The sequence below is a fragment of the Venturia canescens genome, chromosome 2, assembly GCF_019457755.1.
Source record: "Venturia canescens isolate UGA chromosome 2, ASM1945775v1, whole genome shotgun sequence".
In the NCBI taxonomy this organism is placed as follows: domain Eukaryota; kingdom Metazoa; phylum Arthropoda; class Insecta; order Hymenoptera; family Ichneumonidae; genus Venturia; species Venturia canescens.
In genome coordinates, this window is record NC_057422.1 from 19,405,606 (window position 1) to 19,432,620 (window position 27,015).

The window sequence follows — 27,015 nt, forward strand, 5'->3', positions numbered from 1 at the left end:
GCCGCGAGGACTCTTTTCTTGAAAATCTCCCAACCGTACATAAGTTCTGTAAAGTAATTTTCAGGACACCCGGTACGTCGACATCGTGCACGTGGTCTCTCTACCAGAGTCGTGCTGGCATGAACGTCATCGTCGTTTTCGAGGTGTAAACCGATACGGTTAACGTTTGTTCCGTGCTCATGTGCGAACACCCACGGCGTCTATCTCGCAGTGCTTTTTAACACATTTATGCTTGGATGCTCCGGGTTTGTACATTGTAAATAGTGGTGCAGCTAAACAAGACGAGACAGCTTGAGGAAAGTACCGAAGAAACATCGTCTCAATATGTTCAACGTGCCGGCAGGTTTTCTTTCCTCCTCAATGTTTCTTCCGGCGATCTATGAGGCTTGCAGCGTTCGTGCCAACGGCTCCGAATGCGCTGTTCGTTCGAGCCAACGATAGAACGTGCACGTCGGTGTCTCACTTTGATAAACGAATTTTCTGGCTCTCGAAAAACTCGAAAATCGAAACGCTCCTCGATTCGTTTCTGACGGATCTCCGCTCGAGGAGATTCTCGATGGCATTCCAAACGCCGAGAGGAAAATGCCGCCGGGAATTTCGAAATACAACGCTCGTCTGTATCCCCACAGCGATGCGCAACGACCCCATTTTTTCTATGCCTCGATCTGCATCCATATTCAATAAACGGATAGAATTCTCGACGAACATCGCTTTTCAGTTGAAGCACGTGCATCATGATATCTGCGAATCTCGGATGTACAATAAAGATTCTCTACGGAGTTGACTAGTGTGCGAGAAATCGAGGATGAATCAGGAAAATCGTCCTTTGGAGTAAAGTGTACCGAGACGACCTTATACGACCCAAAGGTGCCACCCGAGCTACGCTTCCCACGGTCGTCAAGCCACGGAACGAGAGAGAAAGCTTAAAGACACTGAGAAAAGAGAGAAGGCTTCAGTGAGAGTCCGCTCACTACCAGGTGTATCACGATTTCATTTAGTTTGCTATAGTTTAATGGAATATAGCATTGAGGCAATGTATCTATTACTGAATCGAGCAAATTGAACTTGTGTGTGTGTGTGTGTGTGTGTGTGTGTGTGTGTGTGTGTGTGTGTGTGTGTGTGTGTGTGTGTGTGTTGGCGCTTGCCGGAGGGATCAAGCAATTAAAATCGGCGCCACACAGATCCGGAGACTCGCCACACGCTCTTCGTGCTGTGACGCGTACGGCATGTCCTTAAAGCAACGTGCAGAATTCCGAAGAGCGGTTTCATTGTGGAATATTAAAAAGTAATGTTTTTACTCATTTTTTCGTCGTTGGACATCGACGAGGCAATAACGATGGATCGAGTTTTTGAACGTTGGAACACAACGACAGGTTTTAAGGGACGAGAACGAAAAACGGCTTGCACTCCTCAGCGAAATTTGACAATTCCTTCTTACTTGGCGCTTTTCGAGGCTCGTTTTCAGAATGCGGTGTTGACGATGCTCGAAACACCGACGAATATGCGTGCGAGCTGTTATCTGGAAAGAGAACTTTAAGCTTCGTGGACTTGGCGACTGAAACGGAGCTCGACTACAGACTCCCATCTCCGAGTGTTACGAGATTCGCGCACATCGTTCATAAAGGTTAAACTCTCACATGGAAGCCTGGAAAAGTCTGAGGCAAATTGATTTCAGCGGATATTTTAATCGATTGGCAAACCTCGTAGCTGCGAGGGTTTTTCTCTCATTGTCCAATTCGACAGAGCAGTTCTCATTGCATTGGTAACAAATTGAGGAGGTAATGAGACTAGCTTTTAAAAGGCTCACAACCGAGTTTTAAAGCAGTTCGGCCGTTTTATGACTAGTCAAGACTAAATTGTAAAGGGACCGAGAAAAAGGAATGGTCAATTAATTGAAAAAAAGCGAAGTTACCAGACAAACAAGTCACTGCGTTTGTGTCCAACGCAGTGACCGACATCCGCTTTCGACGCGTCAAAAACTAAAGTTTTTTCATATTTTCTTTCCCAAAAGCCCCGCAAGGTAATGTTTTTTTTTAAAGAAACGGAATCTGTCGTAAATTTTCTTCACGATATAAACTTTTCCGAAGCTCCAGCACCGTACAATTTTTTCACAATTAATATTATTATTGACGACGCTGAAGTTTGCAACGTTGGGGTCCAACGAAATGAACGAAAAAAAACATTTGTTAATTCACCAATTTTTTACGTAACTAAGTATCAGTGCAGATTGAAAAACTACGAATTGCGAATTCGACAGGAAATTAAATTGGAGAATTACTCGAATTATTGGAGGCGTTTTTTTAGTCATTTCGTTGGACTCCAACGTTGCGAACTTCAGCCTCATTATTATTATGAGTTCTTCCACAGGGTACCGTGATAAAAACTCAAAATTCTAAATGAAATAATTGAAAGTTTTGCCCCTTAAGAGGCCCTGGAACCGTGCTCATCGTCATCAGGAGACCTTAAACTATCGTTTACCGCAAAAAAGTAGACCTTCACGACCGAACTACTTTAACGTCGTGGAACAAGAAAGAGTATGATTAAAACGAGAGAGTGTTGCATGATTGAGTCAAATTTGGTGCAAGTGTCAGTCAGATGCACACGAGATAAATACCCGATAGCACGTTAGTCTCTGTAATCTGCATACCGAATGCAAATTACAGTATTCAGCACATGGAATGTCAAGTATCACTTGTGCATAGATGCAAGGAAAGAATTTTTTTTCATTCGTATATATCGACGTTCATGTACTTAAAGATATTTAAGTTATACTCGAGTCAGGTGGTAAAAGGCGATCTAATGAACACGTATTATTGCACGCTCAATGGGCTCGTGTCTCGCACGATGAAATGTATACTGCTTGGTCGTTTTTAATCCGCTATCAGCGTTGCGCAATGTTATAAAGCATGGGATTTCTTATTGAGTACATGCGAGCAGCCGCGATTGGACGCATACAAAGGGGAAGTGAGTGGTGAATTATTCTCAGAGGGTTCGCGCTAATTGTACATTCTTATTAATAGGAATGACGAAGCCCATCGTCCGTTCCAGCGGGACGATCGACAAGGGATTTATCACGTTTGGCATGGTCCAGGATGGAAAGATTTTGTTAAATGCACGAGCTCCTCGGTACTTTTTCCATTATCTTTCAATGTTTTTCAAGGCTGACGCGAAAAGCGAATGTGAGGTACAATTATTGGGAGAGATTTTAAACGACGCTGAAGTTTGCACAGCGTTGGAGTTCAACGAAATGAACGAAAAAAATATTAATAATTCATTATTTTTTTATTTCACGAATTATTGATGTGGCTTGAAACATGACGAATTGGAAATTCGGCAGGGAACAAAATTGGAGGTTTACTGGAATTATTTGAGAGTTTTTTTAGACCATTTCGTTGGACTCCAACGTTGGAAACTTGAGCACCATGATTTTAAAAAGTTTATCCAACTATTTGACGAAAGCTGGCAGCGAAGAAAAACTTGGGTGCTCCACGACTGCCGTGCGTGATCGATTCGACTCGATAGTTCCCCTCTCGTCGCCCGAGGATTTAAAATTTCGAGTTAAAAAGTGAAATCCAAATAAAAAGGAAGGCTCGGCGGATACCTGACGGTGGAAAAACGAGGGAAGAAGACGGAGAGAAAGAGAAATGAGTGTAAACGGTGAGATGGTATCTGCACCAGGATCTGCGAGATCCAGCATCGCGCTAATAACGACAGGAGTTTCGTTGAGTCTCCGTTGCGTAAGTTTAACTTATAGTCGAGTAGAATAACATTAATGGGCGTAACGCAGTGGTGGTAAAAGAGAAGGCTAGTCCGCACTAGATCTGTGTATAAATATAAGTGCATCGTGTATGAAAAGATAAAGCGACGAGGTGTGTTTGCCTCGAGGAAATTCAGAGAGATGAGGCGAGTTTCGAGGCTACTGCTCCTCCCTTCCATTTCTCTCTCAGCCGCTCTCAGGATTTATTATCTCTCTTCAGCGTATATTTTCCTTATCTCCACTTTTCTTCTCTCCTGCTCGTTTCTCCAACAGTTTCCATCAGTACATGCTTCCAGTCGACGTTCTACCTCGAGATCTCTTGAACCCCGTGCATATTGTGTGTTAAACGTGCCCGCGAGTGCCTCGCAATTGGCATATGGCACCGTCTGTAGGTATCGGTGTAGCAAAAATGCAGATGGGATTGCGTTATTCTCGCGCACTCGTTAAAAGCTAGCTATTCAGGGTGTCCTCAAAGTCACTTCGGAGCTGTCCTGAGATCGGTATCTCGTGGGACTCCCGTGAGAAAAGTCTCTGCGGTTGTTTTTCACTTTGACGGGTCTCGCAGACTGATCGACGCATTTGTAGCAGCTAATGAGCTATTTCTCGCGTGCTTTACCGTGTTATCAATCTTCAAATTAATTAGAAGAGTTTTAGCATAATCAAAGTTGCGGTGGAGCGTTGGAATATTTTGAAAACAAAGTTGAAGAAATAATTTAACAAACAATGAGATTGGAACGTCAAACAAAACGGTTGGGGATGCCTTTTTCCCACTTTGACGAGTGCGTGCGTGCACTACGAGAGTGCACGTTGTACGCGATCACTTACGGTGCTTTATTATGTGCTATCCGGGAACTTGGGCTCGCTGGCACGATCCGTACCGTTACGCGAATTCTCCTACTTCTCTTGCTCCGTAGCCTCATCTGGTTTTCTTTTTACTTTGATTTTTCTTTATTTTTATTTCATTCACGTTCTTTATTTATACTCGCGAGGCTATTGCGGCTCGTCCCATCTAGACAATACCATTTTCATCGACCCGGATCTTACCGAATGCGTGCCGCAAACTCTCTCAAGACTCAGAGTTTTATATGGCATTGGAAATGGCTCGGATAGTAGACACGGATTTCTTGATTGACGATTCGAGTCCAATCGCGTACCTCGGCTATGCCAGAGACAAAACATTATCGCTTTGCCACCGACAAAACTTTTGTCCTGGACTCGAAGTTTTTAAGAAAATATCCGACAACGAGACATCCCGGTTCAGTGGGAAAAACCATTAATTTTGTTTCTTTCTTCGCGCATTGCCCGAAGTAATTTATTTTAATATGAGCAAAAATAATCCGTCGGCATAGTAATAAAACTTGATATCAAACAATATACACACGAGAGCGTGCTCGCAGTCCTGTAAGTTTGTTTATAAAACGAACATACTCTGTATTTAGAGAGTCACTTTTTCGACCACTGCAACGAGTTATTCGATAGATCTCTTAAAGCTCATTGAATAAAACATGTAATTGCTCTGTTTAAACTTAGTGCCATTCATTTCGAAACCTGCTTCCATGATCCAATATAATGAAACTTGCACAATTTTTTCGAACGCGTCCGGATAATGCATTTTTTCGTCCCAACGAGAAATCTTAAAGCATCCAATATTTAGATTCTCCAGGCAATTTCTCACGATACATAAGTACCATTGTTTTCTCAAAGTGTGTTTGAAGCAGAAAATGGTAAAACGAGGAAACAAAAATTACAAGTCTGGGGTTGCTGGTCGTGCGAGTCGGCGCGGAGGAAAGAAGGCGTCTGTACAAAATGGTGTGTGTACGTGGAAATGCTCATGCCAGGTAATCGAACGGCATTAACGGTATCGTCGGTCGGTCCTCTTTCTCTCTCTGTCTCTCTTATTCCCTCCGCATTAATTTTCTCTCTTGTTTCTGGCCGATCTCCATCATTTCGTCCCGTTTTTCCCGTCAGAAGGTTTGAGCTCGGGCTCCTTTTCCCCCCGGAGATGGGATAAGGCTCTCTCGTTCTCCCATTTCCCTCCCGCAACGATCTTGCCGATCTCGCGTGCGACTGGCGAGACAAGCTCGTCGTGTTCCACGCTCGCGCGAGGAGAGGGACCGCTTCGATATATCTCTCTCGTAAGTTTTTGTACCAGCGAGTATTCTGGCTTACGTGTCCAAGAAAAAGAGACGGGGAAAGAGAGAAAGAAGAGAGACGCGAGGAGCGTGCCAAAGAAGCGGTCGAATCGAGGTGACGCAACGAGAATCGGCAAGGACGTGGCAAGGCAGCCCGCATCGGTTTTCTCGACTGGAGGCGGTGTGTGTGTGTGCTGCATAAATGTGCACTACATACGTACGACCAACGGGCGAATAGCTGTAAATATACGGTGTGCGTCGGTGTTGTAAATACGAAAGCAGCAACATTTGCTCATTTATTTCTACAGAGGCATTTAAGCACGAATATTACTTGTATGTTCCTTGCCAGTTATTTATTTAATGTCTATGTTTTCCCCCGGCATGAGATTGACCGAGTAATTGCACGGCGTTAATCATTTCTTAGTAGAAAACAAAATAAAATGAGATTCGCTTGAAAAGTACAGGTCGATTCTACTCTCGATCATTAACAAACGATCTTTCATTCGGTCATTTATTCATTTGCCAACATCCATATCGTTTTCATTCACAATCATTTTTATTCTTCGAGATCTCATTCGTTACTCTCCCGTTTGTTATCAATTAGCGAGCTCCTTCTGTGCTCTCCATGTCAAGGTGGCTCATGTACGAAACGATTTTCATAAGAAAGTGTTGAAATTTAGACAGAGTTTAAAAGGCTAGTCGACTGACACGCGTATCAAAATTTAAAGGGTTCGTCTTATTGCTTATTGCCTTCTGTCTTTTCATTAATACTTTTTTCTTGATTCATTTCCCTTTGGTGTATTTCCTTTGCACTCTCTAATGCGATTTTTATATAAAAAATCTACAGTATTTTAGCCAGGGACAAATTAAATTTCGGGTTCAGTCAGTCACGGATCCTCCATTAATGAATGGCTTGTAATTTCATTCGGCAAAAGATAAGCTGGACAAATTTATTAACAATTATTTCGAATTAATAATTCTGACATTAATTTAAAGTGATTGTATCTTTAATTAGGGAGTAAAAATCGATCCAATTTAGACACCCATAAAATACGATCCTTCGGGCACGATCTACCTCAAATGCGCTTTTCTTACAATACGATTTTTATTATTTCGATCGATGCACCCGTCACGACAGCGGAAAACCTGACGATAAAAAATGTTTTTAGATTCTGTGAAACACTCTTTATAATCTGTGTCCTATTAAGAGACTTAGATCGATCGAGGCAGCTCCGCTAGTCTTCGATCTAGATCGCTGCAGACCCGAGAGATCGCAAGTCCCGTAAGATACAGATTTCTGTCTCCGATCCGAATCGCAGAGACAGATTTACTGTGCGGTTTAATTGTGTACGTGTGCACTCTTTAATGCGCGCGGTGAGATCGAAGTGAAGGAAAGATCGCGGGCACCGATCCGCGTAAATGCGCGTGCGAATAATTTAACGATCACGAGTGCAGGTGCGCGTGCTTTATTCACAACGTCCTTGATGAAGTTTGCGTTGGCGCAAGGTTTTTTCAACCCATTCATCGACGGAATAGAAACTTTTCTCATGCTGTTTTTTCAACGGCCAAATACCGCTTTTCTCGTTCGCGTCGACGTCATTTCGGAAGATCAAACGATCTTCTCTTGCGGAATCCACATTTTTTATTCGGGAGGTACTAAAAATATGACTATATCGAAAAGGCCGACCGAAAGTGGCTTTGAAACAATTTTTCTCCTTCAAAGTCAAGATTGGTCGTTGAAAATCGATAATTCTACGATTATATTGTTAATCGTAGAATTAACAATATAATTAACAACTTCCGGTTAAAGAGCGAATAGCACTAACAAATTTGTTAAAAACTCACTTTTCTTCGAGAGTCCAAATCACACGACGCTGAAGTTTCCAACGTTGGAGTCCAACGAAATGAATGAAAAAAACGTTTGTAATTCAGCAATTTTTTATTTCACGAATCGTTGGTGCAGTTTGAAAAACTACGAATCGGAAATTTGGCAGGGAACAAAATAGGAGAATCACTGGAATTATTGGAGAGTTTTTTTCGATCATTTCGTTGGACTCCAACGTTGGAAACTTCAGCGTCATCCAAATCACAGGGAGTCCAAATGTTCAGGAATGTAGCAGATTTAACAAAAATGAAAGAGTTCAACATCGAACCTAAATCAGAATGGCTTCGAGTGTTTTTATTCAAGCGGTTTCTTTACTTCGAAGAAATACTTGGCATTCAAAAAACAATTTTTCATGTTATTTGCACCAGTTTGCAGTCGTTTTCAATCGTTCCACGAAATTGAGAGTGGCGATTTGAAGACACGACGTTCGTTTGTCAAGTCTCCTTGGTCAATAATCTTTATTCTTCGGACCATCGCTTTTCTCTCCTGCTTTCTTTCCCCACGAAACTTGGGTTTCTCGTTCTTACATAAATCGCGCATGCGTATATACGTATATATATGGAATTCCTGAGGAATCTCGAGAGTTCCTCGGTCGAACCTGTTCGTGGAAAGTCCGATATTAGAGGAGAGCAGGTGTTGAGTGTATTTGAGCGTAGCGAACGCGAGAAAGAAGAAAGAAGTTCAGAAGCCGGCTCCGCAGTCGCGATTTTCTATTCCGCGTCTCGAAAGACCGAAGAGTCGATTTTCGAAAAAAGAAGAATCGACAATTAAAATTGAATCGATAATCGATCTTGTTCACGAGGCGATTCGGGAACGCGCTCCGCGTCATGAAAAAAGGAGAAATTGAACAAAGTATACTTTCCCATTTTCACGATCTATTATTCAGCGAAAATGCATGGAGCGTGACGAGCCGCCTCCGCGCGCGAGCACGCCGATTTGTGGGTATTAAAAATTATACGCGCGCGGGGGAAAGACGATACGAAGCGAGGAGGAACTTTCTAAAGATTCTTTTCCTCATCATTGAAACGTATGTACATAATATAAACGTGCACATACGAAGAGAGAGACACGTGTCCGCAGCGCAACGGAAATCGAAGGATCCGCGAAGACTGCGCCGATACTCTCAATGAGGCATCGCTAATGATCGCAGCGTGTATTCACGATTCACAGCCTCCGCGAGAGAATACAACGGCCGGAGAATTTTCCAAGAGAATCCGAGACAAAGCTTTCACCGACTTGGCTGCATGCGTTCCTCTGAAAAGCGGCGAACATTCGCTGCGGTTTAAACGAACACGCGCGGCGCGATCGTCGAATTAATGATGCGAGGGCGATCGTTCGTTAACGATTATCTTATTAGCAGTGGAAAACGTCAAGAAAATCGACAAAAAGTTTTCTCTTCAGAGACAAAAAACGTATTTTCGTGACTTCTCGGACACCAGGTTCAGTTACACCTCATTTTTTCATAATTATTTGTAAACAACAATTTTCCGTTTATATTCATCTTCGTAAACAATTCATATTTGCCTGGCGAATGGAAACGCTTGTTTTTTCTCTTGCCTCCAGTTATGTACATAAAACGCTTGTGTGCACTGAGAATTCTGCATCGGAGCGCGTATGGAACTCGCGCTGGCTGATGGCCAACAGATGTGCGTGAACCTCGTGCTATTCTCGAAGAAACGAACACGTGCACGCATGTGAACAATTCGAAGGAGGAATAAGTATTAATTAATGTAAACGTACTTGTCTAAGAGTTTAAATACACACGGTACAAGTACATTTATACGAGTGCACACACACACTCACACACTGCTGTTCTTCGTAGCACGAAAACATCCTTTTATGGAACGATAAAAGGCACAGTTCGAAGAGCACCTGTCTGCTTTCGACCTGACGAAGGTATTCGAACGGGCGAATATTCGTGTTTTAATGACCGCACGAAAAAAAGGTTCGATGATTTCTCCAGGAGACTACTCGAGCTCATGACGCTGAAGTTTGCGACGTTTTGAGTGCAACGAAATTATCTAAAAAAAAAACTCTCCAGTAATTCCAGTAATTCAACAATTTCGTTCCCTGCCGAATTTGCAATTGGTAGTTTTATCAACCAGCACCGATGCTTCGTGAAATAAAAAATTGGTCAATTGCAAATGGTTTTTTCCTTCGTTTCGTTGGACTCGAACGTTGCAAACCTCAGCGTCGTCTCGAGCCCAGGTAAATTTGGTCCTCTAAGGATAAACATTAAGTAAAATACGGCCAAGTTTCACGTCAACAATTTAATACTGATTTAAAAAGTCTTACGAAGCTCGTAAAGTCGTGTTTCTCTTACCAGGTAAGCCTTTTGGGCGGCCTCGTTGTTATCGATTCTCATGACACCAGAAATAATGAGCCAATAACTCAGCCACTTTCACAGTTGCAAATAAACTCGCGAACAATGTAGATTTTCACGACTCGAGCGCGCGCCTTCTCGCCGATAGACGCATTAGCAGTTATACTCGGACGTTTTATGACAGTAGCTCCTTCATTTTTTCACTCCTGCTCCGCCTCCAACACCTTTTGTTTTCTCGAGATGCGCTACTTTCCTAGAGATCACACGTGTGGATATTACTGACTTTCGTGAAACTAACGTTTAACGAGTGCTTGCAAACAGTGCCCCAAAAGTGGAGTTGTTGCATATTCATGAAGCCAGACGAAGAAGGCCAAGAAAAACAGTTGGCCACTTTCATATTGAATTTTTCGTTGACTAATTATCGATGAATTCGTAAATATATACATTCGGGATAAAATGTTGGAATGACTAAAATTTCTAACAGCTTAAATCTCGAGTTTATGAACTTCGAATGATAATATGGAGACAGATGAAGTCGAGTAGAGCTTTGAATGTCGAAAATAAATAAAGTAGAAACTTGAAGATTCGAAGCACGTTTACATCGAAAAATAGAATGTAACAATCGCCCAGCATAGAACGACGACTGAAATATCGTTTTTACGAAAATTCTACAATCGCTTTTTCGATTCTCAAATTACTACAATCAGCAATACTGCGAATATTCATTATTTCGAAAATATAATAACGAAATACTAAATATTACTGAAATTAAAATATTGAAATACCAAAAAGTCGAACAGACAAAATGGCGAAACGTTAGAAAGTTGACTCATCAAAATAAAGAAATGCAACGGAGCTCAAAAGACACGCGGCTCACTCACTCGCTTACTCGGACTGGTGATCTCCAATTTCAAACATCGCCATTTTGATTTTCGCCTTTTCGGGCCGTCGCTATTCTGCATATCTAAGTTTTATATAGGCTCGAAAAATTAACTACTATTCACTGCTAAATAGTCGATCGGAAATAAGAATTTCGAATTACTTATTCTTCTCCAACCTGATATTACAACTCTAAACATTTTCAAATATCGATCGTTCTACAATTTGGTTACTTGACATATTGAACCCTGCCCGCACCTTGATTGGCTGCCACCACTGATCGAGTGGCACACGCGACGTTATAGGAGGAAAAAGTGGCTCAGAATTTGGACTCTCAGGATGACTCGATCTCACGCTATCGAGCTTCGAAATGCTCAACGCAACTATTGGGGCACTGTGTATAAATGTATATAAATAAATATGTGCGCGTCGACTCTCATTATGCTCGAATCTCGATGAGAACGGTAGAATAAAATGTTCAAGTATGAATCATTGCTCGAATCGCGATGGTCGTTTCTGATCCCGCGTGAAAGAACGTAAAGCCACTGGATAAAATGAAACAGGAACCGGAGGAGTTTTCGACGATTTTATTTTCTCTTTTTGGGGAATTTGTACGACTTTGCCTCTGAATATTTTCGTGTCACTGTTCCACGCAATCACGTAATTCGCGTCGATTTTTTTGCTCCGTCTCAGGTGCTGGGCTGTACATAATTAAGGAGCGCGAGGAGTCTCGAGTCTGTAAGTTAACGCGTGTGAGAGAGGACATTAGCATTATTTTTATGATAACATTTCGGCGAGTATCAAAGAACCTTTGAGATAAGAATCTCTCGGTCCCTTGGCAGATATTTTTATTGTATGAATTTTTCTCTTTCGTGTTGTCAAAAATGATATGATCGCGTGCGTACCGGAATTAAAGTACCTTCTCGAACAAACGTTTGGCCAAATGTGAAAGTTGAAACAAAATAAATAATGGCATGTCTGACCTTTTTTATTGCACTATTTCTTAAGTCGTATGAAAATAAATCCGACGTTAGCTTGTTTGGTAAAAATGTGAGTTTTATGACGTGTCACAACCCAACGGAATTGTCGAATTTAGTGACTGAGCATCGGCGTTGAAAAAAATTTCAAAAAAAACACTGATAACGAACAGACAAATTCCTTGTTGAGAGTCGAGGGACAGAAAAAACTTCATGAGAATTCCACAACTATGTTAATGTGTGTACACAAGCTACGAAAATATACATTTCGTATAATTCTCGCTCCTAAAGAACCCAAAAGAGTAGGAAAAGGATGGAGGAAAGAGAGGTAGGAAAAAACGAGAGATAAAAGCAAGTCTTATCGGTCGAGACGAAACGAAATAAGAGGAAAAGAACGATGGAGGACCGAAAGATCGGGACTCTCGATTCGCTCCTCGATTTTTCTGAGTTAAATATTTATTCGATAACTATTTATGAGAAATAGTCCGGCGTGGATGGTATGCGGGTTAATGGAAGAGGGAGAGAATTGGGAAATGAGTGAAACGTCACGTTGGGCTGAGAACGGGGGAGTTCAATTTATTTAACCTCTCTGGATCTCATGTCAGTTGGAGTTTTGCTAAGCCGTAGAATCGAGAATGGCACAAAAACCGGACATTTCAGGGGGAATAAACTGTCAAAATATGAGGCCGAAGAATCAAAAGTCAAGACGTTTGAAAGGAGTACGAAGAAAAGATGAGTAATGCTTTTCCGTTTAAATTTTCTCGGCATCACCTGAGACGATGAAACGAATAATAAACACGCACAGACAGTACTCAGAAGGAGTGTAAACTCGTAGGGACAGGAATGCATTTAAAATTCATTAGCGAGGGTCGCCGTACACGTCAGACCGGAAGTCGTATTTTCTCCGAGCCGTTCTCCACTCGTCGAAATATAATCGAATGCAAAAATGTCTGTTCTCGTGCATCGAGTCCAACCGACGTTTCCGACTCGCGTTTAAAAACTGCAAAAACTACAATTTTCGTTCGAATTCCGTTTTTTGGCTCTCGCAAGAAAGTAAATTCAATCGAGTGAAGATAAATTCCACTCGATTGCATTTTGAGATTATTGGTCTCATGGTATTATTTTCTCCTGTGGAAAGCCGGGATCCAGCGAGCTCGAACAGAGGAAGCCTTAAATATTTAACTGACACGAAGTCGGAGGGGAAACTACCGGTAAAACACGACTCGTGACAGCGCTCAATCCAGGTGCTTCGCTCCTATCGCAAACTTCTAAATGCGTTCTAATTCTCACCGAGGAATTCTTTCGACCGAAACAGAAAGTAGAAGCCTCTCTCACAGCATTAACGAGACAGAGCAATGACCAATGGCATCAATTTATTGAACGGGGCTCCTAATCGCCGCTTTTTCTGGCTACCTGTTTCGAACCGAATCCGTTTCACGGAGCATTTTGCACTCACAACGTTGCAAGAGACACGAGTGCGTCTTCGTTCGCGTTGACGCAACATCACTCCCACATTTCGATTCTCAAAGTACGTGAGTTTCAGTAAAATCCATTCTCCATTAATCACTTTGCAAAAGAACTTGGAATTTTTCGATGAGCAGAAATGGGAGTAACAAAATTTTTAGTTCTGCGAGTAACCAGAGTTGAATCACGTGGTCGATTGATAAAAGCAGCGGATAAACGTGACCACTCGCGACGGTGGCTCGTGACCGACTGACTGGAGCGACCACGCGTTCGAACCGACCCGGCGAGCCGGTAACGGGGGAACCGTGTTTGCTTTTACGACCATCTACGGGGTGTCCCAATATTGGTCTGGGTTTACGGGGCGTGTAAATCTCGCGATTCTCGGAAGAAAAATCTCAGTCGCATTTGCTTGTCTGCGGGTCTCTCCGTCCGTTGCAAAACGGCTCGAAGCTAATTGAGTTTTTAAGGCCTTTCCTGAGCGGAATAGAAACCGATGTCACGCGGATGGGATTTTCCGGTCACCCTGTGCGTCGAATCCTGCGTATGCCTGGCCTGAATTTTCCGTTGGCATCGTTTATGCTAATTCGATCGTTTCTTTCGTGGGCGTAAACATCGGGAGTTTGATGTTGCAGAAAAAGTAGAGGAACCTGCATCCGCACGAGTTTCATGTACATTGTAATAAGCGGATTGAATATTCGGAGGCCCCACCCGTGCCTTTGGCGCTGGTTCGAGCGCCAGTGAAAGAGGGAAAAAGGTTGATGAGCGCAGAAAAAAAGAGGGATGCGTCATCCCAAAAAGACTGTCTGAAATTTTCGTATCTATCGAGTCCTGCAGCGGTCCTTAAAAGATGGAGGTTGCACGTGGCCGGCATCTGGTAAAGACCCGCAGGATAGTTGCCACAGCAAGCACGGATGACGTGTGCGCCAAGAAAACGCGTCGAATCTCGTACCGTTCCTCCGGGTCTCCGATCTCTTCTCCGACTGGCAAAAATTTCTTTCCTATCAGGCCAGAATTTCAAAGAGGACGAAGAAGCATTATTTATTGGTGATCAAAGGCGCGGGCAGACGGATCGACTTCTTTATTTCTTGAAGGACTCACTTCAATGTCGATTTTTAAGGTAGAACGCTTGCGGGGCAGGCGATGAGGGGGGTACTGCCAGGCTTCAACATGGAAAGCCTCTCGTCTTACCAACTGCACGTGAATTTAGTTTCTGGTTTTCAATGTACGTGAAAAAATGATAGTTGTGTACTTCGAGATGAAAAAATAACCAATTTCAGCCATAATGTTCCTAATTTTGGCGAAAAAAGCTTCTTGCTTTATGTTTCAAAATATCGAACACTTGCTTTGCCAGCAACAATGCAGGGCTACACTGTTGGCTGCTCTGCTCAAGCTCGAGGGCAAGCTGCAAGTCCCACTGTTTATATACAGCTATAAGAGAGTTCGTTGATCGACGCGACGTTGCCGCGTTTGAAGCTGTGTCCGCCAGAAGAGAGATAAAACTTTTCGTTTATTAATTTTCTTTTGCACGTCGCAGATAAACGGTACGGTGAAATCAGTGCAAATTTTGTGAGAGTTATCTTGACAGATGGTTCATACACTAGTGTTCGTTTCATCAAAAAGTGGCCTTTTTAACAGCAGTTTTTCAATGTTTTTTTCCGTCTTTTTACGCTTTTGCATAAGATCCAATGTAAAAAAGTAATTCAATTTTCTCAGAAACGGTATGGTCGAACCCGTTGAAATTTCGCGAGCAAATAGTTTACACACTTTCGAACGTATGTACCAATTTGCACTAAGATCCTTTTTTTCATATATGGTAACGTTCCACCTTAAAAAATCCGTGTGCCAAAGAAAAATGAGTATCGTCAACATTTTTCTGTCGACTAATGACAGTTTTTTCGTTTGATTTTCGCTTGTAACGTTTGATTCGATGAAACTCGTTGCGTCTGTAGGCATGCAAAAAAAACGATTGTGTGATTAACGGCTGTACATCGCACAATTAATTTCGTGTTGGAGTTAAAAATGTGCAACATCCCTCCGTATTCCGGTGGGGGTTAAAAATCACTTGTTCGCAGTTTCCTGTTTTTTCAGCGTATCTTTTTTTCGACATAACTTTCCAAGCTTTTTTAGCGCTTGTTTATAACGAGCTCTTGCTCGCGTATGTTTGAAAATTTAATGGACGAGAGAGCCCGAGAGTGGAAAGTTCCTCCTTTCTCCGAGCATTCGCGAGAGAGCTCTGCATCCAATATGTCTCGTAGCTTCTTAATCATCAACCTCGACGTACTTTACACGCATATAATAAAACGTATGTTCATCGGAGGGGAAGGTGGCCGGAGCTACGTTGGCATCGAGATAAATTCTGTACGCGGAAAGTTCAGGGACTATTAATCGGTCGCATCCCTCGGGTCTTTGTACGCTCGTAAATCATTTTCTCGGTACGTCAACGTGTCTTTCTCTCTCCAGCTCTCCGCTTCTCTCACTTGCCCTTTTTCGAGAGAACGTCACCGCACATGACGGGCGTGGGTGAGATTTTCGTTGTGGTCCTTGTCGCGATGGCTCCCGAATTAGAAACACACAACCGTTTGCACAAGTTATTCAAATGTCGAAAACTCTCCAACCTCCCAGGATGCGAGGCGAGATGTTCCATTCCATCTTGACAGATGCAAACGCGTTGCATCGTTAAGCACGGGTTGAAAAAACCATTCGAACATCGACAAAATATTTTATTTTATATGAAAAATTACTGTTTTCACCAAAGCACGGGACAAAGTCTTGCTGAAATAAACGAAAATGGATCTTGTTTAAATCGACCTATTTTCATGGAGTCGAGAGTATCAAAAACCACGATAAAAACTGCGTAATTTTTCGGAAAAACTCACAAAACATGACTCTACATGGGGCTGCGAGGATGCTTTTGAAAAAAAATAGTATTTCGAGAACGTTTACGGTTTTGAGATCGTTTCGGGGATGCGATAACCAACAATTCCCATTTCAATGACGTCACACGAATACACAAACTTGTCGCGTGTGCATTTCTCACGAACGTGACGAACTTCCAAGCGCTCGAATTAAAACAAGAATTATTTAATGCACGTGCTGGCTGATGATTCGGCCAGAGGACGATTATTAATGCAGTCGGAGCAACAAATACACGTGTATAAAGGGTGTCGTGAGTGTGACGCTCGCCAAAAGGCGAGCGGCGTAAATCGCAGGATTCCGAAGAGAAACTTCCATAAGCGTTTCACTCGCTCGGACCAGCCGTTTCTTCGTCTCACAAGAACTTTTGTGCGGAAAGAAAAAGCCGATGATTTTCCTCGACTTTCGTGATCGATAAACTCAAATCGGTAAGACCGTTCGTGTTGTTTATTTAATCGATGAAAATGTAGAGAATGTAAGAGAAGCGACGAGGGAGGACCTGGCGATTAGAAGCCATAATTCACTTCCGGTATAACGTCGAGGGATTGAGAGTAGAGAGTGTACCCTCGTTCCTGTTCACAAACCTCCGCGACTGCCGGGCGCTCGCTCGCACGTTCCTTCTACCAGCTCTTTCTCTTTCTCTGACTCTTCTCTTTCCCCCATTAATAAAGTACGAGTTAGTGCATGCGGGCACGTCGTTCTCGTCGTTCACGACAGATTCGCCATAAACGAACGAGGCACTTCGCTCTAGTAACGATGACAATAATAACTCTGGGAGAGATCATCAAACGAGAGTCGTCAACATTTTTCTAACGATTCAATTAGGCACAATTTATTATGTAAAATCTAATTTATCACGCGTGTTTCCAATTACAACATCTTCGTACACGGAATGTGTCATTTTTAATTTTCTCGTACGCATTCCATTTCATTCAAAAACAAATGAAATTTGACAGAAAAAATTATTCATTGTACTATATCCGTTTCGTTGGACGAAAATTTGATACGCAACGATCTTTTGTTGAATGGCAAATGAATAAATTCATTCGATTGAGTCAAGCAAATGAGCTAAGCCAAATATAATTTCGTTGGGAGAACTCATGAAAGAAAAAAGTTAGGACGCAAGTACATTGATGATCCTGCGCTGTCGCATTTTATCACAAAAAGTGTTGAGAGAAATTCCACGGAAAAAAATCATGAACTCTACTGAAAATGATTTCGACACAACAATTCAGAAGAAAATTATAACAAATCAGGAAATAAAATATTGAAAATAAAAATTTATAAATCTGTAATTATTTTGTAAAGTGAAAAGAAATTCGAATGAAACGTAAGAAAAGTTTAAATACACCACTCAAAAACATTGCAGACGTAAAAAACCAAAAAACCTCGCTCGAAAACATTTAAATAACCAATTTAGGAATATTTGCTGGTTGAGAGTGAGGACGTCCCCAGAGAATTGAGTACCCAGAGATCGATTCACCGATAATCGATTCTGTGAACTTCAATGAAAAATAATAAATAATAACAACGTTTAAAAAAAAAAAAAACAGAGAAATTAAAAAACGAGTCAACTTCTTCTATAGAAATAGGGAAGTAAAAACCATCGCGTCAATGTAACTTCGTCTTCTTCATCCGTTTGGCTAGATGCTTTAATTCATTCATTTCACGACTCACAAGGCTGTGCACGGGGCTATTTCATAAAATTTTTTTCCCAATCATCAATTTATAGAAGAATCTTAAAAAATCGATCTCAAAATCGAAAGATTGATTCTAATAATAAATAAGTGGGAAAGAATAGATCTGAAAAATCGATTCTTAGATCGGCATCCCCAGATGAGAGACGGAAAGTTCGTCACGATCATCAACATTATTTGCTAAGTGTGGGAAAAGCTCAATGTGCTCCAAAAGTTAACATCGACATACGCAGGCTGTGTACGCAAACAAATATGTGTGGATTTACTATAATAGTATGTATATGCAAATAGGCGTATCTCGCGTCGATATCTCGAATTGTAAATGTGCAACAAGACTCTGGAGTGCATTGGAGGACGTACAAGCGATAATCTTCCTGTTTTCTTGCTCTCATATAGCGCTCAAACGATTATTCCAATTCTTTCAAGTCCTCCTTTTATCCGAGATCTTGGCTCCGGCTCGTTCTCTATCAGGGATTCGGACATCGTCCACTTATCATTCACCGTTTTGTGTCTGCCGGTTCGCTATCGATCTCGCGGGCGGACGAATCAATGAATAAATGCAACAGCCCGATCGTGACGGAGATTCCTCGCTCCATCTTGCAACTGCCGTTACACATACATATTTAAATATCGATGGATATATTTGTGACTCGTCTATTGTGCAAATGCGAGCAAATCGTGCTCCGAGTGAACCCTGTACCATTGTCGCGTCATAAATTCGAAAGGCGATTTTCTCTTTTCTCTTTCTCTTTCTCGTTTCTTCTTTCCCTTTTTCGATCCTCCTTTTATTCGTTCTTTATCACAGCGCTCGCCGCAAATCTGTGAGAATATCTTGATGTTGCTACCGAAGATTTCCCACAGTTCTCACAGAACGTCAATGGGAAATCCACGACGAATCGGATAAACTTCTGAAAGCCATGGAATAAGATTTCACTTTTGTGACAACGTTCGGAAAGTTTTGTAGCTTCTTCCGCGAATACAGTTTTCATATGAGTTCGATTGTGACCAAGGATTCCACCGTCAATAAAGATGAAAATTGTAAATTCAAAATTACGACTAAAGTATACGAAATTGCGCATTAGAATCGAAGAGTGTAAGCAAGAAAATCGGATGACGCTGGAGCTTGGAACGTCGGAGTCCGACGGAATGATTTTAAAAGCCCTCCAATAATTCCAGTAATTCTCCAATCTCGTTCCCTGCCCAATTTGCAATTCGTAGTTTTCCAACCTGCACCGATACTTGGTGAAATAAAAAATCGGTCAATTGCAAATGTTTTTTTCCCCCATTTCGTTGGACTCGAACGTCGCAATAAGCTTCAGCGTCGTGAAAATAGGAAAAAACAAAAGTTTCATGATTTGAAAAAAGACGTTTCGTTGCTTGCACAATAAAAATCGAAAGAATGCGCCACAGTTTTAACGTATTCATATCTATGTGTAAAAATATGTGGCATTTGGCGATTATGTATATATTTATGATTCCAATCGCGACGTATCGATGATTTACGAACTGCAGCAGCAAAGAGGAAAGGCAAGAAGAGAGAGAATTAACGGGATTCTTCAGTCTTTGGGCGACGTCTCTCAACATGAGAGTTGTGAAACACACATCGTTCTTGTCTCGGTAATTACGCTTATGATTTACGTCTCGGCAAGATTTGCATGAGGATTCGAAGCCACGGTGGCAAGAGCGCGGCGGACGAGCTTTTTCTTCTTTTTCCTCCGGGCCCCCATTCCACTCTCTTAAAATACCTGGCGTGTAAAGCGTCGCTCTTCACCGCAGCGAGAAAAGGTGTGATATTGTAGTTGGACTGACCGCAACGAATTGTGGAATTTTAACGACAGTACTGCACTTCAATCTCGTTGTTTCATTTGCCAAACGGTCGAACGTTTACGTCCGAATTTTCTTAGAGGAGAAGAAAATGAAATGTGGATGGGGCGTTTGATCTAAGACCAGCTGAAACGAATTTGTTGAGTGTTCGTGAAAAAATGAATTGTTCATCGAAAATAAAATTTCTTCGAGCGCTTCGTTTCACGTTTCGCGAGGCATCGATTTTTCACTCGGTTTTTCTCTTTTAGTTTGGCAATCTGACGTAAAAAAGATTCGGAATTGGCGAGTTTGAGCTCGCTCGAAAGAGAGAGAGAGAGAAAATGAAACGAGAAACCGGCTCACAAATTTGAATGACCGGTGCGGCGCCGCTCAACAAACGCAGCACAAGTTTGAACTCGTATATATACGCGGACGTAACACGCTCACGAAGTTCTCCACTTGTGAGTAATCCTCGTGGAATGTCCTTTGTCATGACTCTTTTTTCCCACACAACACAAGCCCGGTATGCGCGGTGAAAAAAGAACGCGTCGAGATCCGCGAAGAACAGAAAAGAGAGAGAGGAGAAGTGGCGTACGAACGGAGAACGACACTAGTGGGAAGAAATACTTAAAGAAATTTTTCCAATCAGAAATACTTTCAATTTGCCCAAAAATCATTAGCAGATTCGCAAATTTTTCGCGTCACTTGTTTCATGCTCGTTGCCACCATTTTTTAGCATCGAACCTGAAAATTTGACAAATTCGAGGGAACCAAGCTTTTTGAATAATTCGACAATTTTAGTTGGAAGGAATTATATTTGGGGAGTGAGAATGATCGATGAATTTAAAAATTTGTTACATTCTGAGCGCGCGAACCTTTGGCCCATTTTTTTATCCGATACTCGAATCCCATCGAAACACAATCGCAGTGACCGAGAACACATACTTCCGTATCGTGTTGAGCAAAAAAACATGAAGGAAAAAAGTCGATGTAATCAATGAAAAGATATTACTCAATGTCGTACCGCACCAAACGCAGCTATTCATTATCAGGCTTCTAATACGACTGGCAATGAGAGGATCGTTCGAAAACGTGCTGTCATCCAGACTCCTTGATAATCTATAACGCGAGCTTGCACACCGGAAGTGAGAGTGCATTCATCCCAGATCTGGTTTGTAAGTCGAACGTGAACGGGGTATGGAGAGCGTTCTCTCGTTCGGGGAGGTACAAGGCAGTCTGGAAATAAATATGAGGGGTGAAGATAGTGTTTCCAGTTCCAGACAGTATACGTCTTTATGTTGATACAAGTAAATTGAATGCCGTACTCACGAAGAGCTGTTAACACAATTATGGATCTATTTTCCTTCTAAAGAACGAACCTCGATGGCAAATAAATCCAAAATAATGGACAGAAACTACGTTCATGTGTGCAAATACGTTCGCGTATTTGGTGAATCGGTTTTGAAATGTTTTCAAGCGAGATTTTTTGGTTTTTTACGTTTGCAATGTTTTTGAGTGGTGCATTTAAATTTTTCTTACGTTTTATTCGAATTTCTTTCCACCTTACAAAATAATTATGGAGATTTATAAATTTTCATTATCAATATGTTTTTCCTGATTTGTAAATTTTTTTCTCAATTGTTGTGTTGAAATCATTTTCAGTAGGATCCATAATTTTTTCCATGGAACTTCTTTTTATACTTTTTGTGTGATGAAACGCGACAACGCAAAAAGCGAGATAAAGCGTCCCAATTCTTACCGAATCTTCCGACAAATTGGACCTTTTTAAAATATTTGATTACGAATTGTTCGGGATCACCTCAAATGCTTTCTGTTCCCAATATTCCAACCGCTTATTTTCCGAAGGACTAATCTTCCTAAAACTTTCGAGAGCTCTTTTAACGAGTTTTGCAAATGCGTTTAACGCCATTAGCACGAAATCGCTAACGAGGCGGAGTCGCCATAAGGGGCAAAATGGAGCGAGCACTACAGTCGCAGTGCATTAACAGAACGTTCGAACATTTCACCTGGTTACGAGAGTCGCATACGGGACAAGTGAATCACTCTTCTGATCCCAGGTTCCCTTTGAGTTGAGCGTTATTTGTTTTCTTACACACGGGGTGTGTCGTAAGTGATGACAATGTTTTGCGATGCGATTCAGAAAGTTCTGAGAAAAAATATTGTTGGTCGACAAAAATCTATGCACGAGCAAATAAGTAGCCGGTTCGCTGAGAAAAAAAAAGTCATTTGAACAACGAAATGTGGCATTGCAGAATGCTAATGAAATGTATGATTATCACAAGGTTGAACATGATTAAAGGAATAAAATAGTTTTAGATCAAACTGCAGATTCGCTCTCTCCGAAAACATTACAGTTATCGATCAATCGACTAACCTCATTTGGAATTTTTGAAATCGAAATTTGCAGCTATTTCTCTCGCACTCACGGTTGCGATATACAACATTGGAAGAAAACTCTTTCAATTACATCACAATTTCTATTGAATCACAATGTTTTTTTCTCAGTGTTATTCCAACCGAATCACTAGATTTTAGAAAATTTTTCGATAAACGTTGCCTGAAGAACGAAATAAATGTTGAGCCTGCTTCATTTCGTTCAACAATATCGAGTTCAGCTGCTCGAAAGAATTCAGTTTGAAGACTCTCGAAACTTCATCCCGAAATGAGCCTCGCGATATAGACTTCTCAAAGCACACTCGATATACACGCAACAGTAATTTTCTCATATTCGCGTTTATATACGTGAAATAATCGTAGTCGTAACTGCATGAGATCACGATCCGTTGAGAACAAGACACAGAAAGAACGTGAAAGGAAGTGAAAAGAAGCGGACCGTTTACACCGAAGGTTCACCTGGTTGATTTAAATTGGCCTGCGTGACGCGTAAATCACGCCTAGCCAGCCGGTGTAAAAATACGCGATAAGTGAAGAAAGCATAATCGAGTTCTCCGAGCGAGTGAATGGTCAACGGTTACGATCTATACACAGCTTTATTTTCGCAACTTCTTACTCGTTCGTTAACTTATTGGAAAAATATGTGAATCAAACTGCTACTGCTTGGCAACATTTTCCCGACGAAGGAAAAGGTTTTACGAACCGAATAATTTCTGGTACTCAAATTACGTATTTTCGTTCAACAGATTATTAGTGAAAATATAAAATTGGCAACGAGCCTCGTAGTGTTTTATGAAAAAGTTGATTAATCGGTTATTTCCTGATGTGAAATCTTTGAACAATTTTCGAAAGGATTCCTGTTAAGGAGTTTCGGTACAGGCGATACAATGTTGCTATGCTAATCCATGCTAAAAAAATTTAAAAATTCAAAAAGTTCAGAATTTTATAAAATTTGGTGAACATATTCTTTAGTGCCAAATTTGACGACACAAATTTTTTAAGATTTTTCTTCTACACAGTTATCGAGTAATTAATCACTAAAGTTTACGTGTATAAGCATAGCGTTTCCATATATATAGGTATACATTCCGGGCATGAGAAATCTGCTTTAATGCGTAATTACTCGATAACTAAGTAGAAGAAAATTTTGAAAAAATTTGTGTTTTCGCACTTGATGTTGAAGAACATTATCACCAAATTTCATCAATTTCTTAATATTTTGACTTCTGTACTGAAACTCCTTAACAGTAATTCAGTATTAATTCGCTGAGCTGAAGCAGTATCAAATCAACGCGATCTATTGGCGAAAATCTATTTTACCGACTGCGGAATCGATCGGGTTATTCTCAGCAGTGAGAAGTGTCGTAGTTGAGAGTTTTTCTCGTCGATATAGTAGCCGCGGAGAGTTCTGTTTAGCGTCAGAAAATAAGTCGTCCGGTCGATGCTTTACCCTGTTGAAGTTGGTAAAGTTGGGAACTTCGAGGGGGATTTGAACTTTTCGATTTCCTCAGAAGTAGACTCGAGTTTCACAATGGATTCTGAATTCAATCGTACGTTGAAAAATCTCCAGTTTGCTCACGACGAACAACGATATTATTATTTTTATCGGATCGAATGCATCCGCGAAAAACGATTTCGATTCAGGCTCGTCGGCTAACGATAAATCGTAGAAGCTTCGTGCTCCTCTGTGACACGACGTAAAAGTCAGAAACATGCGATCGGGGTTCGATATACTCGGGAGAGCGGTCAGGACGAGCAGCGGAGTGTGCGATGCTCCGAGTTGACGTGATTTGAATCACAAAATCCGGTGTCGTACGCGATGCCAAATATTCGAAAATAAGACGCACGTAAAACAGTATGCATGCGGAAAAAAGCACACCGAGCGTCCCGGGAGTTCCGACGAATGATTTTCTCGGGCTTCGCGAAGAAATCTTAGAAATTTTAGGAGAAAGTTCCCAGCTTCCTTCATATTTGTCTGACCAATCTGCCGCGGATGGGACATTCATCAAATAGAGAAAGCCAAACGAGGTTGTTCGATCTCTAGAGACAGCTTTCGATAAAGGCGAGGAACTTTGTTATTTTATGCAACGAATACCAAGTTTTGAGAAACTATTCACCAGTCCCTGTTGAAAAATCGAGTTGTTTATTTATTTTCTGAAACGTGCATGTCAACGTCCGTGATTTCAAGCGGAGACATTTAATCACTTTGTGTCATTAAATCCAACGAGCAAGTCTGCCGAAAATACCAAAACGTCTCTGAATTTGCTGACATTGTTAGATCTTCCAGTCAAATGACAGGACTCATTCGAACATTTCTGACAGCCCAAGTGACACTTTCAGTGCACATGCTGCACGGAGGAAATGGATTCCTCTCGTGTAGTGAGGAATACATTATTTTTTCGAGAATTTTAAAAGTATTTAGGCACCGATGAGCATAGAATTTTTTTTATTTTGCACTTTTTCGTCACTTTAATTCTAAACAGCGTTATGTGGATAGCAAAAAGTAATGCGCGTGAGAAGTATCTTTCGTTTTGTTTTCGAGTGTTATTCATCATGTCAGACTATCACTTACTGATAAGTGGAAATTACATTTTACCATACGACTTTTTCCAGGGTTGCCTGAGCATACTTTACAATATATAATACTTCAAGTGACTGAAAACATTTTTTACTATACTTGTGGAGAAAAAGACTCTTTAGTCCTTTGAATCAAAGGTATTGATCTTTGTACCAGGCGCGGAGAGAATTAAATTTGAAAATTTACCATCCAGTAACGATAGTGCGGTGGCGAGCTGCAATTCATGATACTATGATGGTGAAAAAATTGAATTTTTCTAATACATTAAATAATATTCATTGTTCAAAGTAGGAACTTTTACCGGAGCATGTTTAAAAGTCTATCTAAAAGAGAACTTCGGTTAAGGTAACTCCTGTACTGCATGCTAGTCGAATGAGTGCTAAATTTTCAAAACACTTTTAGACCAAGTTCAACGTACCGATTAAACTTATTGTTAGTAGATATGTGTTCAAGCATATTTTATTAACGTTAAAAAATATTTAAAATGATAGTTTTGTAAAACTATCAACCGACAGATGCAAATTTCCATGATGACACAGTTTTACAGGTATTTTTCAAAGAATCATCTGAATTTTTTAACCGATTTTATTGCACCAGGTCTCATTTTGTTTCTCAACCGATCCTCTACGAATTCACCGCGTAGATTTTCCTTTAAACTCATTCCTTTAGAAATTATGAATGAACAAGTTTTTTCACTTAATAAACAATTAGCTGCAACAGTGAAACGATCGAGTTAAAAAAACAACTACATGGTGGATTCATAGAGGACCGGTTGAGGAACAAAATGAGACTCGTTGCAATAAAATCGATGAAAAAACGCAGATAATTCTTTGAAAAATACCAGCGAAAATGTGTCAGCGTGGAAATTTGCATTTATCGGTTGATGGTTTTTCAAAACTAGCGTTTTTAATATTTTTACATCTTAATAAGATATGCTGTAATACAAATTCACTAACAATACATTTAATCAGTACTTTAAACTTGGTCTAAAAGCGTTTTGAAAATTTAGCACTCATTTGACTAGCATGCAGTCCAGGAATTACCTTAAAGGTGTCGTACTTTTGAACAGTATTTAAATATTTATTTCGAAATATTATATATATATGAGCGTCACAGTGAATTTTACTGCGCTGCACTGTAAAAATTTCTGCAGAATGTTTATGCCAGGATGCAGCGATAATAGGGACATGGCAGGGGCATGTTGTCGCCACATCGGCCTATTTCCCCATTGTTTTTGTATGCTCAGCCCTTTGCCGAAGTGTGTAAATCACTTTTCAGTGTGCTACGAAATTCGGAAAGGAGTGATCGACATACCTGCGTTAGGGCAAAGACATTTAACCATGCTGGACCGTAAAATTTACCAAACTTTTTGTAAATTTTAATACACCTACCTTAAATTTCACAATCTGCAATATTTACTATTACAAAACTGCAAATTCTGAAAAATATTTAAAATTTTACAGTGCGTTGCAGGGATGAATTTTTTTTCGTTAACTTGTCCCCGCAGTCAAACACATTCGCTAAATTTTACAGTGAATTTCACGCGTTAAATATTACCGTTTAATTCTCTCCGTGTGGCGAATAGAACAATTCTTATTATACTGCTCTTCGGATTAAGGCTGCAATCCAGTACGCGTACCGTGTGCACAGTTTTCGTAGCGTTGACGCTGACAAATTGAATTCAAAGTCACGGGATCACGGGTATAAACCGAAGCGTGAGCGTTGGATGTAAAATCATCGAGTTTACGCGTACAACGAAAGCGACGAATGAAATTTCATGACCGCAGTGATTAGCGAAGAGTCTCAACGCGCTTAGAATTTACGCGTGGCTCTCCTTTCGTCAAAGCAGCTTAATTACCCTGGCAAATTGGCCTAGAGATGAGAGAAAGTTTCGGGACCGTAGTTTCTCAATGTCAAGATAACCGGTGCGTACTTTCGCCTCGTGGGTTCCGTTTCGCTCGTATTCAATCATAAATAAATAACTAATAATCGGGAGCAGAGAATTTTCTATGCGGGAAGAATTTTCTATGCGCAGTTTCACGGACTGTTCACTCTCGATCAAGCCTCCGTGACATTCACTGTCCTGTGAATTCTGTGTAGTACAAAATTCGCAAGGTTTTCATGCTCACGAAGCTGCGGTTATGAAAGATCGAGGAGAATCGCGTGCAAGCTCACTCGCAGCGATCACGTGT

General features: G+C 41.1%; 1 protein-coding gene across 8 annotated transcripts in view; it reads right to left on the minus strand.

Annotated features, from left to right (window-relative positions):
• Positions 1 to 27,015, minus strand: part of pyd (polychaetoid) — a 105,864-nt gene that overhangs the window by 18,167 nt on the left and 60,682 nt on the right. The window contains exons 1-2 of one of the 8 annotated variants that reach the window (XM_043412995.1): positions 13,410 to 13,653; positions 10,098 to 10,350 (exon numbers count right to left, since the gene is read on the minus strand). The exons of 5 other annotated variants lie outside the window; for them this stretch is intronic. In XM_043412995.1, the coding sequence (XP_043268930.1) occupies positions 10,098 to 10,139 (42 nt within the window). In that variant the 5' untranslated portion in view covers positions 10,140 to 10,350; positions 13,410 to 13,653. Of the gene's footprint in view, positions 1 to 10,097; positions 10,351 to 13,243; positions 13,324 to 13,366; positions 13,654 to 27,015 lie in introns of those variants that run through there. 2 more of the 8 variants (XM_043412994.1, XM_043412996.1) reach the window with 2 other exon arrangements.